Here is a 16,873-nt window from a genome sequence, read left to right as displayed (position 1 = left end):
GATTTAATTCCGCAGCATATTCATTTTAAATATAATGTACATCAATAGCCCATCCAGCGCTCCTCCCTGTTTTTTTTCTTTTTTTTTAAACGGCCCTGCCCTTTTTAGAACGACGCAGGTAAAAATCATATGTTGTGATAAGCCACGCCCCTAACTCCTCCCCTGACCACACCCTCAGTGGGACTCCACAAGAAACTTTTGCTTCAAAAAGGGCTCCACGGCTGAAAAGGTTTGGGAACCACTGACCTCCCGTAACCCTATTGCCACCACAAGATGAGCACCTTCTACCCCCACCTACTGTCTCCTCCTGTACACTGGAAGCCATTGTGGGCAGATTCCGCTCTCCCTCTGTATCAATTTGTTAGTCATTTATTGGATGTTTACTATTCTCCTGTTTTATATATGCAGCATGGGTATTTATGTAGTAGTATTGGAGTTTATATGTAGTGCAATGTAATCTCTTAGTTAAAAAAAAGTCAAATACCTAAAAGGAGTTGTGGTTTTGCTGCAAAACTTGGTATGGGAGGTAAACTAAAGCACTTCCAGACACCACACAATTCATCGCCAGAAACGGGCAGGAGGGGCGTGAAACATACCAATTAGTAGGTGTAGCTATATTTGTTACAATGTCAGATCTTTTTTTTGCTGGATAACCCCTTAAGGATACATTTACATGTTGGGGAATTGGTGCAGATTCTCTACAGTGGCAGATAAGCACCAAAATCCACATCAAATTCATGTTAAACACCGCACCATTAGTGCACGGAACTTCTTCCCTTCAACTGAAAAGGGGAAATTTATTGCAGATTCACGTCAGAAACTGTGTCGAAATCCACATCAAATGGTGTTGATTTGCACCAAAATCTGCTATATGTCAAAGTACTGTTAGAAAAAACAGCTGGTTGAAGAAATAAAAAAAAAAATCCTGATACGGTTTGCTAAAGCTCATTCGTTTTACCGTGTTTTGTAACTTTACTGACCATTCGCATTTTTGAAAAATTTACAAGGCCTTCCTCAGTGAAGTTTGGCGTTCCCTCTTCGATGAATGCTAGGTCAGTTAGGTACATTCCCAGGTAGGGTACAGAAGGAGGGTTACAGCTGCAAAAGAACACGCAGAATATAAAACAAATTGTTAGATGTTTCTCCTGAATACACCAACTTTTAATATTAGCCATTTATATGCAGATTTAAACTTATGGACATCTCTTTAGGTCCCCTGTAAATACATCTTCTTTACTTTTCATATTAAAAGGCGTTATCTAGCCAATTTTTCCTGATTACCTATGCTGCTCGGGACCCTGACCAATCAGCTGCTCCAGGGCCCGCTGTCATGACAAAATTCACAGGGTACTGAGCGGAAGCAGATCATTCCCGACCCCTATGAAGTGCCTAGCACTAGTAAGTGCATGCACAATTCCCATTAAAATCAAATGAAAGCATAGCCTGCAATTACCAGCGCTGGCCACTACACAAAGGTTGGAGCAATTTGCTTCTGTTTTGTACCATGTGTTGTGGCACTGACAGTTGGGCCTGTAAAGCTGTTTGGTTGGTGTCCAAGGTGACAGACCACAGCCAATCAATTATTGATGACCTGAGAACAGGTCATCAATAGAAATTGTCACTAGAACCTCTGTAAACAATGCAGTTAAGATTTTGCTCACATTTCCATTATAGCTTCTGTTTATAACAAAAGCAATAACCCAGCGCTAGATTTAAGGGACAATGTTTTTGTGTGTCTGCTGTGGTTTTTCATGGAAAAACAGCAATCAAATCTAACGGAATAGGTTAAATGGTTGACAACTCCTGTCCATATGTTCATATATAAAAACTACAAATCTTTTCCAGAACAAGACAGTTCTACATACAGCATATTACATACACTATCCTGTCACATATTACATACACTATCCTATCACATATTACATACACTATCCTGTCACATATTACATACACTATCCTGTCACATATTACATACACTATTCTATCACATATTACATACACTATCCTATCACATATTACATACACTATCCTATCACATAGTACATCCACTATCCTGTCACATATTACATCCACTATCCTGTCACATATTACATACACTATTCTATCACATATTACATACACTATCCTATCACATATTACATACACTATTCTATCACATATTACATACACTATTCTATCACATATTACATACACTATCCTATCACATATTACATACACTATCCTACCAAAAGTAATTGGTCCCCCTGAGAAATAATCAAAAGTAGTATTTCTTTACATATGCTAATAGTTAGTGGAGCCTCATTTGCCACAGTGACAACAGAAACTCTCTGTGGCATACTTTTAACCCCTTCATGACGCGGCCCCCTTTTTTATTTCATTTTTATTTTTTCCTCCCCCCTTTAAAAAAAATCGTAACTCCTTTATTTATACATCGATGTCGCTGTATGGGGGCTTGTTTTTTGCGGGATGAGTTGTAGTTTTCAATGGTGCTAATTAAAGTACCATATAATGTAGTAAAAAACCTGGAGTAAAATGAAAAAAAAAAAAAGACATTCCGCCATCTTTCAGTGCACAAACTGCAACAAAAATGACATGATAACGTTAGTCTATGGGTCAGTACGATTACTACAATACCAAACTTATATAGTTTTTTTTGCTGTACTACTTTTTATTTACATTTTTTTATTTATTTTCTGCAGCCATCTTCTGCATGCAATAGCTTTTTTCTTTTGACATAGTTGTGCAAAGGCTCATTTTTTGTGGGATGTCCTGTACTTTGCGTTGGTCCCATTTTGGAATACATACGACTTTTTGATCACTGTTTATTGTATTTTTTCTTGGAGACAGAGTAATCAAAAAAGTGAATTTCTGGTGTTTTTCTTTTTTTGAGGACGACATTCATAGTGCAGGGTAAATGCTGCATTATTTTGATAGATCGGCCATGGGACACAGCGATACCAAATATATATGTATTTTTTTTGTAATTTAGAATCTTTTATTATAAATATGGCAAAAGGGAGTGATTTAAACTTTTAGTACTTTTTGGGGTTTTTTCAATTAGTAAAACTTTTTCTTTTTTAGCCCCCAGAGGGAAGCACAACTTGTGGTGCTTTGATCATACTGCAATCTGACAGGCAGTCTATAAAGCCACCCCATTGGGGCAGCTTGATAGACATATTGCCAAGACAGCCTTGGGGCCTTTCAGAAGACCCCTGGCTGCCATGACACCTGCATGGCTTTCTGCAATCTTATCGCAGGGGGCAGTAAGGGTCCCCCAAACATCATTTAGGGGATTTAAGTGCTGCTGTCAGAATTGACAGCGGCATTTAAAAGGTTAACAGCCCTGATGTAAGAAACAGCCAACACCCAGGATGTTTTAAGGGAGGTTGCCCCGTGATCACCCTTCATACACGTCCTGCATCTGCTACACTATAGGGCTGTCACTAAGGGGTTAACATATATTACCTACCCACTATAACGGGGGTGCCAAGCCCCTGTTCCATAGGAGTCTAAATTAGGCCTCATGTCCACGGGGAAAATCAGACCCGCCGCGGATTCTTCATGTAGAATCCGTAGCGGGTCCCTCTTGCTGAGCGGACATGAGGCCTAAAAATCAGAATAAACTCACCTACTCCGGACGATGCGGATCTTCCTTCTTTGGCCCGGGGGATGTGCTCAGCACGCCGGCGGCGTGCCGCGCGCATGTGCCGGGCACATCCGCCGGGCCGAAGAAATAAGATCCGGCCACGAAGAACCGCATCGTCCGGAGCAGAGGTGAGTTTAATTCTGGTACGGGTCTCCCGCGGATCCGGACGGCTTCCATAGGCTTCAATAGAAGCCTGCGGGAGACCCGCACGAAAATGGAGCATGTCCATTTTTTTTCCCGCACGCGGATCCGCGCCTGACAGGAAAAATGACATCCGCAGGTATTTAACTACCTGCGGGTGTCCAATGCATCCCTATGGGCGTGCGGATCTGCGTGCAGGAAAAACGCTGCGGATTTTAAGCCTGTGGACATGAGGCCTTAGAGTGGTAGTTGTTCATGTACGCTGCTGCAGAGGATTGTATCTTACCATTTTTGTCAATCCAATAGAGACTAAATGGAGCAGCAGAGGGCATGCCTGACCACTGCTCAGGTAAACTCCTCTGGAGCGAGGGCTCCAGGCTCCTACTGAAGTACTCATCTTAGAGGTGGAGTCCCCAGCAATCATACATTTATACCTTATCACAGGCGATTACCCTTTAATGAGGCACCTACAGTGCTGTATGTGTGGGAGAAGGACACCCAGGATGAAACAAAAAGGTGGCTACAATAGGTGCTAGATGTTATAAGAAGTGCCACAAAATATTCTGCTTTATTTTGTAAAGACACACATAACTTAAAGGTCCTGAGATGTAAAGTACCTCCAGACTTCTAGCACAATTGTTCTTTATGTGGTTGTAGTGTGGGGGGGGGGGGGGGGGTTCACTCCAGGAGTAAGGGCCTAATTTCAAATGCTAAATGCATGTCAAAAGGTAGAGTAACAGCGTAGGATTATAGAGTATTCAATACAATTTACAAATAGTAGCTATACTTAGACATACAAGCCAAGGAGTAATTAGTTCGGAAATCAATCATACTTTTTAAGAGTCTCTCTAAGATTCTTGAATCTCCCTTCTGATGAGACAGTTTTCTGAAGTTTGTCCATAAGTGCTTTAGTCTTAAAAAAATACAACACATAAAAACAACCAAGTTAAAGAAACCATCTAATGCTTTCATTATTTTAACATTTTTAGAAATTGTACATCATTAGAATACATTTAGGAGTGCTGTACTGTTACCGGGTAGCAGAAGTAAAAAGCTCTCTAAAAAAAAAATGGGTGGGGAATGGACTTGTTATTTGTAAAGCGCCAATTTATTCTGCAGCGTTTTTAGGTAATTTATTAGCCCCCAGCAAGCTGGGTACACATTTTACCATCCTCGGAGGGCTGAGTCAACCTGGAGCCGGCTACCTAAACCATGCGGGGATTGAACTTGCAGCCTTCAGGTCATGAGTGAGAGCTTAGGACTGCATTCTGCTGGGGGGCGGGGTCTGGCCAATCGGGATTCATGCCAATCAGCTGATTCTCCAGCCCACTGTCAGTGCAGTGGGGTCGGACGTAGTCACTAGTGGTCAGGGCCGAAAATATAATAGAAATAAACAGAAGCAATGCAACCTATTAAATAAATTTCATAAAATTTCAATGGGAATGAAGCAGTCTATTACACTTCCGGCCCTGACCACCAATGATGAAGTCCTACCCTACTGCACTGACAGAGGGCTGGAGAATCATCTGATTGGCAGGGATCCCGAGCAGTGGATCCTCACCAATCAACTATTGATGACCTATCCTAAGGACAGGAGTACCCCTTTAAGTAAACTGTAAATATGATTTAACTAAGCATAGTTAGTTGTAAAATACAGGGATGTACATAGTGGTGAAGGGAATGTGCCTTTTTTTGGTGCTGGTTAACAGCATCACCACTACCAACCTGGCACAGGAGGACGTGCCTCCTGTTTTTCCCCATCATCCTTTCTAAAATTCTTGGGGTAATTCACTATACCCCTGTTTGCAGATATTTAGGACCTGGGAAGAGAAATAAGGTATGCAACCAACGAGGACTGGGCCTCGTATCTTCAGGCGCCTCATAGAGCCACATGTGATGCCTCTAACCTATACTGTATATGCCCTTGGTAAAAAGCCATTGATATCCAATTCTCAGACCATCCCCACTGTAAAAAAGCATTATGCATGATATGGAAAAATTGTGCATGGAGCCCACAAAGTACACTCATGAAATATGCCACATCCCTTCCTCACTTAAATTTGCCAAAATAGCTTTGCAAAAAAACTAATCTCTAACAACAATTTTTGCATTTCTGAACCCAGGCATCTGCAAATGAATGTATCTAATTTTGTTCTTGCCCATTATTATGCCAACTCAGTGAAGTTAGTAATTTCACACTAATGTACTTTGGAAAATTGGCCAACAACACCTGCATAATGGCCCTAAAAGTATTATGGTTAAGGCTAGGGCTACATCACTATGTAGCCCTGCAACCTCACACTGCCACTGAAGTCAATGGGGTTGCATTGCAAGTTGCCTGTTGCAAAACTAATAACCTCTATGCAATTTTTGAAACCTATAAGTTGCGGTGACAGCAAGCTGTGACTCACCCTGTGTCCCCATTGCCTTCAAAGGTAATGCGAAGACACAAGGCTACACAGCTACCCTTGTTTCAGCCAAAGTTGCCGTGTAGGTTTATCTCAGTAACTAGTCACCAACCATACTCTGAAATAGTCACCAATGGTAGACCTGATCTAATCCAACTTTCAAGTGTGTAGACGTGGATTCTACTGTACATGTTAATATTTTGTTCATGGTTTCTTACTTGTTTAGAAACTTTGGCCCAGGTTTTCTTGAGTCTGTAGATTGCACTTCTGTTCAAGGCTGAGGTGATCTCCAGCACCCCATTGTAGTTGTGCATGCAGCGGCATATATCAGCCACTACCACCCACTTCTCAATTGAGTTAGCTCTAGAGGTGATATCAGGGTGACTCATGATTTCTGAGGCAACAAGGTTACTCATCTAGAAAAGAGAGATAGATATTGATACATGCTATAACACTATAACACACATATACTATAACACACAGATAACACTGCTGGCCTGCTGACCCCCTACCACTAATTCAGGGACCATAAAACCTTCACATCTTTATTCAGTGGACTATTTAAGCAGGTTTTTATTTCTCTACCCATCCTGTTGTGGTATTCTTTAAAGTGCAAATTAATCACATCTATGTCTGTGCCTTGTCATAAGTATGTGTGTGTAAGTGTGTGTATGTGTATATATATATATATATATATATATATATATATATATATATATATATATATATTCATGCCTCTTCAGATCTATTTCATTATGAGGAAGAATCCTGAGAAGTTTAAAAGCTCACAATATCATAATGTATTTTTGTTAGCCATTAAAAAGTATCATATCTACAAGATTATTTGGTTTCTCTTGCTGGTGTCAATCACATTACACTATAAGTAACAAACATATAATTGCATCCACTTCTCAACCGAAGCAGGACTAGCAATGTACCATACAAGATTGGCAGAATTTCACTGATATATTTCACTAATATATTAAAAATAATAGATTAAAGCACACAGTGTATTAGAAAGTTGTACAACTTCTCATTTATAGAACAATTAAATCTTGCTTTCCAACTGACAAATTAAAGGTTATATAGCCTTTGCACTTTTTTCTTTTAATTAATGTTTTTTTGGAAATGAAGACTTTCTGTAATTGGTTTTTTAAATAAACATTTCTGATTGTTTGAGGTCTATGCTTGCATGGATTCCAAGACACAACAGACTGGAGGATTGAAATCTTAGCAAATTCTGCCAATCAGAGTAAATAGACAGCTCCTCCTCCAACCTACTCCCCAAGCTGTGAATGTGACTTTACACTGAGCTATTACAGAGAGCTGTATAACATGGCAGAGAGATGGTGGAAAAGATCAGGAATACAGGAGACAGAGCAGAGAAAGATACTATTAGATGTCTTAATAGCTGTCTACAAGTATTTGAAGAGCTGTCACTGTGCAGGGGGATCAGCGCTATTCTCATTTGTACAAGGAAAGAATAGAAGCAATGGGATGAAACTGAAAGGGAGGAAACACAAATTAGATATTAGAAAAAATTTTATGACAGTGAGGGTGATGAATGAGTGGAACAGGTCACCATGGGAGGTAGGGAGTTCTCCAATAAAAGTGTTCAAAGGCTGGACAAATATCTGTCTGGGATGATTTAGTGAACCATGCACTGAACAGGGGGTTGGACTAGATGACCCTGGAGGTCCCTTTTAACTCTACCATTCTATGATTCTATCGGAACATCCCTCAAGCCAAAACCATGACTGTAGGAGAGCCAGCAAACCAAGTATGAGGCTTTCTAAATGCATGCAAAGCAAAACTCAATGTAAAAAACCCAGATAAGTGCATGATTGTTTTCTGCAGGGACTTAGTAAGATATGTGTTTATTCATGTTTTATGCACAAAGGTTTTTATAGCCTTTAATGATGGTGGGTTACTGATTGTGGAATGCTTTCATCACAACTCCCCAGTAAATCCCTTACAGGTTTACCAGTCCACTAGTAAATGTGAGTCATGAAATTATTAGCAGAATCCTTTACATGCAATCTAAAAGACAGTGCTTTTTTTTTTTTTTAAGACAGCAGATGGCCCCTTTTTTATAGGGCCCCTGTGCAGTTACATATGTGGTATGCACACCCCTTCAAGACCCATGTTAAAGAACCAATTATATTTTCTTTCACATGATTCTTGGTATTATGCCAATACTCTTTAATTTCTGACGAGATCTGAATGCATACTCACATCATTGAAATGTTGGCTAGTTTTCATTATAAACGGTGTCCTCCCGCTTTTATCTGTTTTCATCCAACCCTGGCCAAGAAATTCCCTGGAATCAAAATAAGGAGTTAGTTTGCAAACAGAATACAGTACTGTAAAACCTCAGGGAGCAATAGTAACGTCTTACTGATATGGTATGCTCCTAAACACTATGTGGTCCAGAAGAGTGATTTGCTCCGCTAGTTCCATTGCTGATAACGTATCCAAGTATTCTGTTGGGGGACCTTCTGACTGCACCGAAAAAACACACATCAGTACATTAACATTGTCCACAATGAACAGCAGCAGCAATACCTTAATTTGTACACACAATAGCAAAATGCTACGTTGATACCACCTATCACTGACTCAGGCCTTAGTGACATCTGTGTCAGATTACGTTCGGAACCTCCTTTAGAAGATTTCCGTTAAAATCCAAGACTAAATAATGTATCATGCAGTGCTATTTCATCCTCGAAAATACCAGTGGGCATAAGAGAAGCCGAAAGGCCTCCATTATAGCCCAGGAGGTCCGTTTGACCCTGTTTGGTTCCATCGTAGGATGGATCAATTCCATCCAGGGATTACGTGTTCCAGCTCCTTTGATGGAACAACAAAATGAAATCCATAAACACTAATGTAAATGAGCCCTTATGAAAAATGAAATAAGCCCACTGCTCTATTCATATGGGAGACGGGAGGGGACAGGCGATCACTACTCTCATGGTTTCCCAGTGGTCAGACCTGCACCGATCAGACCCTTAGACACCCTGTGGATAGGGGATAAGTTAAAATCTTTGGACAATCCCTTTAATGACATAAGCACTATATTTTTATTAGGTTTTGCTTCAATGCAAGTACATGCAGACTGCATATTAAACAACTCTGATCTAAAGGATATTCTTTATATGAAATTACCAAAGGTGCACACACTCTTCTCAGCCTAGGGCTACATTGTCAGACTGTATCACTTCCAAGGACTACAAAGGAACAAAGTAGTATTCCCATCTGATACATTTATGGTATAACAGCCAGCCCTTCGCCTCTCTGGGGTGCCCAAGCTATGACAGATATATGGGATATGCTGTGGACACGGCATAAATGTTAATGATTGGGATACTGTTAACAATCCACATCAAACTGATGCAATGTTACGTCTAGTGCAGGCACTGAAGGGAAGCATGTATTGTGTATAAGGCAACACTAGCTCATTATACATGTATAATCTATGAGCTAGTGTTACCTTGGTTAATTATTCCTTTCTATCTGAAACTCCTGGCCTTTTTCTTCTCAGATGGTCATGTGATCTCAATCCTGACCAGCTCAGATTTTCTTGGGGTTAGGCTGTCTGAAAATAGTCAATTTCACAGTCTGTGTGATGCTGTTATATGGTCCATACCACAGAAACCGCTTAGAAAGGGACTCTGAAACTCTGCATCACTGATGACAATCACACAGCTCCTGTCACACAGTTATACTAGAGAAGATCATAGCTCATCCTCCTGACTGCATATGTATAGCCGGTGGCTTATTTAGGTGAATACAGAAGGCAATGATAATTAAACTGTCTGTCCTAGCAGGCAGAATGGTATGGCTTCTAGCTAATGCTGGGTTGATGCATCATGGGATTGACTGGAAGTGAACGTAAAAAAATCTCATTCTCAAGAATGTTCCTATTAAGCATCAGATAGGGGCTGCACTGTATTGAAGCGAATGCAATACGCAGAGGAGACCTCCAGAGTATGACAGGCAATCAGGTAAGGGGAACAGGGGTGGAATGCGTTTTCCCCAGAGTGGCCCTTTAAAATGGAATGAGAAGGATGCTGCTGCATTTCGACAGTCGTATCACTCTGAACTATCAGAACACACTGGGATATCTCTGTCCTGACTGGTTGTGAGGTGGTATAGAATAGTACCTGGGCCACAGGTTGTGCACTCCTGCTTTAGTTGTATACTGCAAAGTCTGATATCTACTTAAACTATGTACAATTGTTCAAATGCAGCATAGATAATCATTATGTCAGCTGCTGAAGGCCCTTTTGCACAAAAAGAGGAGCGCTCAAAAGATGGCTTTTGATCGATCATTTTCCATAAACTACTAATTGGTACTAATGCTTATTAGTACCAATTAGTAGCTTGTCAGGCGCTGGGAGCTATATTCAGAGAACAGCGGGAGGTCTGTTCTCTTAATACATTCCCTTAGTTCTGCAGCAGGGCTGACAGCTGAGACAATGTAATCTATGCTTCCCAGGCAGGACACAGTGTGTGTCCTTCTTATCAGCTCTTCTGCCAAATAATGGCTTTTATGCTGAACCGAAAATCATCGTTCGGCAGAAAAGTGAAAGATGGGCACATTTACACACAACCGATATCACTCGAAAGATGGCTTTTGAGCGAATTTTGAATAATAAGCACTGCGGAATAAGTTGGCGCTATACAAAGATTATTTATTATTATTATAATAATCGTTGTGTAAAAGGGCCTTAATGCCTCCCTATAAACACCTGCAATTAAATGCCTTAGTGTACCATGGACATAATGAAATCAATATGATGGTATAAAATGGCATGGCTGAACCAGAATGTTTCCCATCCTTGGCCAATCTGGATAGGCTTCTATCTATTTAAATGTAAAAGGGACACAAACATAGAAACATATGGCTATCTAGTTTATGCACAAGTTTTAAATACTTACAGGCATGCTTAAATGTTTTTTCATTTATACTTAACATATATGTAAAGCGCACAGTACATGAAAATCCTCATGTGAACAACCTTCTATGGCTCATTCACACAGACATATGCAATTTCGGTCCATAAAAAAAACCATACTATTTTCACTGCGTGTATATGTGTGTTACATGTGTTTCTGCAGCTTATTTTTTACGCACTCATAGACTTTAATGGGCGATTTTAGTCTGCGATTACAGAACAAAATAGGATGTTTGTGTTTCTTTTTTTTTTTATACGCAATATCAGTTCGCATAAAAAACGCATGCCTTAAAACCCCATTTCAATGGGTCCATCTGCTGTCTGTTTTCAGTCAGTAAACAATATAGACAGAAAATAGGCCTGTGTGATTGGGCTCTTACTCCCTATGCAACCTGCCCTGACCCTTATTCACTGCTATGCAAGAACTCCTCCAGTCCTGATCTCGGCTTGATCTACTCCTGCGGTTTCATTTTTGGCATAACCGTCTGGCGGTTCACGCAGCAAAGACCATATCCTAAATTGGTGAAGTTCAAAGGTAAAATTCAGGGGATGCCGGGTGCTGCCCCCAGATCTAGTTTTGTGGCACAGTGGCTCCACATCTGCTGTCTTGCCGATTACCATGACAAATACAGAACTAGACTCACCATGGCAATGATGTCCTCCATTGTCAAGTGGCAGTCATCTTGTTCATCCTGAGAAAGGGCACTGGTGATGAGAAAGAAGGGTATTATTAATTAGCAGTTCCAGAGTCTAGAAGTAACACAGGGTTAACTAGCATAGCATGCTCCTACTAATCGCATAAAAGGTTGACATTCTGACAGTTCAGGGGGGTCACAGCAGGAGGCAGTTAGTTAACAGCCATTTCCAAGATCTTTTTTCTTCTTGCTGTCTTTTTTGCTTATGAAAATAAACAGTAAATATTTCTGTTCACTACAAGCAAGCACAGATCTTTAAAATGAGAAGAATACAGTTATACAATGAATGGGCGTTGTCTATATAAAAGGTGGAAAACACTTATTCCAAACTTAAGAACATGATTACTACTGTAGTATAATAAGCACTATGCTAATCCCCCCCACCCCCACCCCCCAAGAAAAAAAATAAAATTGCTAGGTATCTAAGATGACCCATGGAGCGTATAGGTTTTATGGGAAGATGGAGGCGATAACAAACACCTCCTGGTGCATTTGGTGGTATCTAAATAAGCACAATTGATGCCACTTAGAGGGCAAAATGATCAACTCTTGGCACAGTCATGGGGAATATATCGGTGTGGCATGATAGTTGATGGAAGTGTAGAACAGGGCAATGCAGACTAGAATGAGTAAAGAATACAAAACTCCAGACATTATAACGTGGGTAGGAGCCCATTACCCAAGTTTTCAAACTATCTAACAAATCACGACCTACGACAAAACGATTAGAGGTTTCACTGTACGAGTATGCTGCTGTAATTTGCCAGTAATTCTTTAAGATTTCTTCATGATCAGTATAAATATTCCTGTTTATAGACAGTAAAACTTTTACTTCCACTACAGCGGGATCATCTTTAGTACTTTACCTTAGTATGTTGCTTGCTGCTTTCCTTTCCTGGGGTAGGAGATCAGGGTCACGTAAAACATCTTCCAACAAGTTCATTACATTCATTTTCACTTCATGGTACAATTCAAAATCCTTGAGGGTAAATGAAAACGTATTATACTGCATGGTCTTAATGTAAGCATTGAGTAAATGAAGCTGCTCACTTCAGATTTCACAACTGTAAATAAAAACTATACAAAAAAGTGAATAGGCTGCTGCTTTTCAATGCAAGTTAATGTAATTTATAATCTCACCAGTAGATGGCACTAGTGTGCCAAAAATGAATTGGAATAGAAAAATGTACAATTCACAAACTCTTCTTTTTGTTTACACTTCCGCTTGTCTGTCTGCCCACCACCATTTAAATATTTTATAACATCTCCCCACAAGTGTCAGGAAGGGCATATGTAAAAAAAAAATCATGACATGTTACAAACGACAGCACACTTTCTGTGACGCGGTCTTTTTGTTTTACCTTATGCATAGTTCATATTACAGATTCTACATTTAACGATCGCTAATGTAATTCACACTGACATTTTTCCTGAGATGGAACCAAAAAGATTATTTTTTTCCCCCATTGATTTCAGTGAGGTGTTTAAAAAGGGAAAGCTTTCTTTCCGTTTGCTTACTTTCTATAAGGTTAGATTGCACTATGTGCTTCCATTCTGTTTGATTTCCTTTTTTTTTTTTTTTAAGCATAACAAGTAAAGCTTTCCATTTGTTTTTTGTTTTTTAAATCCCTTTGAAATGAACGAGAATACAGAAAAAATAACGGATCCATTTAATTCCATTTAAATTCTGTCTCTGCGTCACAAATGGAAGAGAGGGATGGAAAGCCAAAACAGGGATTAACCCTTTCCAATCCAATTTGTATCCTGGTTTTCTCAGGGGGCTTACTCTTTTTTTGCTGTTATATAACGGCGCTATCTGCTGGCTAAAGCCAGTACTGCATGAGGTGACACATTGAATAGGCTCCGACAGCAGAAAGGCTGGCAATATACAGTAAGAGAACCCCGATGGATGTCTTCAAACATCAGAGCTGTACAGCCTTAAATCATAATGTCTTTAGACATCAGACAGTGGATTGGAAAGGGTTAAAGGCTAGTGTGAATGGGAATGTTAATGGCATTAATACATGAACCTAGAGTCTTCAGTGGTGTTTTACTCTCCCAGAGCAAGTTGTTTCTACATCCCCCTGATCCCCAGTGCACCCACAATCAACATCTTATAAACGCAGTATAATAAAAGGTCTGGAGATTATGGAACCATCACCAATAAAATAAGTGAAGCAACACACACATTGATTTAACAAAGGGTAATCTAGAAGCTCGAACCCTGCAGAATACATACAGGTAAAACGGCCTGACACCCCCACTTAGAAGTGATTAATGCATATGTGACTTAGGTGGGGGGTTCTTAGTAACCAGAACCCCCTCCCATGAGCATTTCAGTAGAAAACATTGCATTAAATATGCATTAATAGACTATCATAACATTTTCATTCACATGATATTAAATGTACATCAGAAAAAAAATCTTCTGTGGACTTCAATGGAAATCCGTGTCAGAATGCCGCAATTACGGATTTCGGATGTGGATTTTCGCTTGATGCCATGAATCCATACAAGGATTAGCCCCATTCAATGGATTTTCTGTTGCAGATTCCATATGGCTTCCATATCAAGAATTGGCAGGTCAATTTTTTTCACGTCACAGATTTTAAATCATATGGTGCAGATTCCCATCGAACCCAATTGGATGCCGATTCAGATTTCAGCTATAATATGCAATATATACACATATATACATACACACACATTGATTGTGTCAGAGGTGTCTAGTGGTCAACAAGCTCTACACAAGCGGTTAAAGAGATCACTACACACAAGGAGACTCCGAGAGCCTTTATATAGTCCAAGGGTGGAACCACTTTTAGGGTCTCTGGTGACAAGACCGTTCATCTAATCACACAACTCTAATCACTTACATATCTGCCTGAGATGGAAGTGCATGCCGTGTTTTGCTGCAAAATGATAACCTCTTCCGGGTGCTGGATTTTTTTTCTCAACAATGCGTGTATGTAAAATATATATATATATATTAGTGTGTCTATACACGGGCAATATACCTGTGCAAGTTCGGTCTGATTGTGATAGCGATGGAGCTCTCACGCGGACATGCATATGAGTGATTTTCCACCAATTTTCATAATTTGAAAAGTGACTGCATGTCTTATTCTTGTGTGAGTCTCGCAATAGAATAGGATATGTAATATGTGGTGCCCCAAACATCACATGGATGCAGTGTCTGTGGGCTGTGTGATGCAAGTTGGACTATAACCTCTTAGGCACCCCTGTGTAAATACACCCATAACCCTTTATCACCTTCCGACAACTAGAGATACTTGATATTAACCAATAAGCCACACAACACCCTCATGAATGCTAAATTCATACAACAACTAACCCTTAAACCAACCAAAGAATGTGGGGTGTAATAGGTTAGGAGAGCTTAAAGGGTTGTCCAGGGTTAGAATACCATGGCTGCCTTTTTCCAAACACTGCACTACTCTTGTCCATGGGTTGTGCCCGGTATTACGGCTCAGCTCCCATTCACTCAATGGAGTTGAGCTGCAATACCACACACAACCCTATGGAAAAGGATGGTGCTGCATTTGGAAGAAAGTAGTTTTTCTAACCCTACAAATATAATTAAGGGTGAAAGGAGATTTTCGTCATCTCGATCATGAACCTCAACATACTTGGGCAGACCCAGGATTTTTAAAGGGGGGGTTTCCATAAGCCTGGACTACAATTCATTTCAGATAAGCACAAACTGGCCTTGGTTGACGAGCTCTTCTGTCTGTCTAGGAGCCCTGCTTAACTTATACATATATGTATTAGACAGGAGGTATCAGAATCCCCACTTCAGTCCCACGGGTTAAAAGAATACCAGGACATATACATAAATGTAAAACATGTGCCTTCTGTGTTACAATAGCTGAACTTTACTTCAAAATGTCTTGTGGCGGATGTGTCACAATATTTAGCAGACTGTGAAGCAACGTCTTAATGATTCATATACAAAATAAAGGAAAAAAAGACTAGGCAAAGTTGGTTTGTAAAACTGACAAAATGTATTGTAGTTCTTTAGCCACCAGCTAAAATATAAACTGGAGTTTAAGTCCTATAATAAAAAACAGATGTGTCACCAGCAGCGCATGCATTGGACAACAGCCACATACTTACATGGTCCCGATATAATAACAGACAGCTGTACAATTTATCTCAACATCACAAAGACAATAGCAGCTGATGATTCTCAGGCATCACTGCTGATGAAAATCTGTGCCGTTGTTTGGAAAGAGTACAATTGCCAATAGACTCCATACTTATCCATTGTTCACTAGTGTATCTCATGCTGTGTACGCTGAACATTATAGTGTCTCATAGAGGTATCAGAAAAAGCATCATTCTAGTCATGTAAATAACATGGCACCTGCTTAGTTTCCAGGGCCCTTCATCTCCGATAGTCCCCTGCAATAGAATTAGAATGTATTCTAGAGTCGTCTAAAATCTCACCTTTTAATGTATGGCTGGGGATCCAAACAGTGGCATGTCCTGGGATCAGTGTGTTGTTGGCAGACTCTCCTAACAAAAAGGGATTGTCAAGCCCTTACTAACCCTTTGGAGAATGAAATGATATGTCTGTTTTTTGTAGCCACCGAGGGAGCTTCCTAATGATGTATTTATAAGTTTGCTGGGAGTTTTATTCCGTGCCAGCCTTACGCAAAATGGCACCATGTGCAGAATTTATTTGGTGCCCCCCCCCCCCATTATAAGAAAAAAACTATACATACTGCCTATATTCTGCAAGACAGTAGCATTCCTGCACCAAAACAACTCAGTGAATAAATAACAGCGCCAGAGCCAAGCCCATAACATAAGTATAGTGCGAGAGCCAAGCTCCTAACACATACAGGACCAGAACCAAGATCTTAACAAGTACAGCACTAGAACCAAACTCGTAACACCACAGAAACCAACCTCGGGAAACACAGATACAAAGCCAGAACCAGCTCATAACATAAATACAGCATCGCCTAAATGTAGTAATAGAACTAAACACTAGTC

The 16,873-nt window shown here is 40.1% G+C and overlaps 1 protein-coding gene across 2 annotated transcripts in view; it reads right to left on the bottom strand.

Annotated features, from left to right (window-relative positions):
• The window catches only part of RASGRF2 (Ras protein specific guanine nucleotide releasing factor 2), a 255,357-nt gene that overhangs the window by 12,050 nt on the left and 226,434 nt on the right, over positions 1-16,873 (bottom strand). For both annotated transcript variants that reach the window (XM_066602949.1, XM_066602950.1), the window contains 7 exons: positions 12,718-12,830; positions 11,801-11,861; positions 8,594-8,697; positions 8,431-8,515; positions 6,414-6,611; positions 4,621-4,700; positions 981-1,098 (listed from right to left, as the gene is read on the bottom strand). In XM_066602949.1, the coding sequence (XP_066459046.1) occupies positions 981-1,098; positions 4,621-4,700; positions 6,414-6,611; positions 8,431-8,515; positions 8,594-8,697; positions 11,801-11,861; positions 12,718-12,830 (759 nt within the window). The remainder of the gene's footprint in view (positions 1-980; positions 1,099-4,620; positions 4,701-6,413; positions 6,612-8,430; positions 8,516-8,593; positions 8,698-11,800; positions 11,862-12,717; positions 12,831-16,873) is intronic.

The sequence above is a fragment of the Eleutherodactylus coqui genome, chromosome 5 (genome assembly GCF_035609145.1).
Source record: "Eleutherodactylus coqui strain aEleCoq1 chromosome 5, aEleCoq1.hap1, whole genome shotgun sequence".
NCBI classification, from domain to species: Eukaryota; Metazoa; Chordata; class Amphibia; order Anura; family Eleutherodactylidae; genus Eleutherodactylus; species Eleutherodactylus coqui.
The sequence above is the reverse complement of the archived record's forward strand: the minus strand, read 5'-3'. Positions and strand labels throughout refer to the sequence as shown.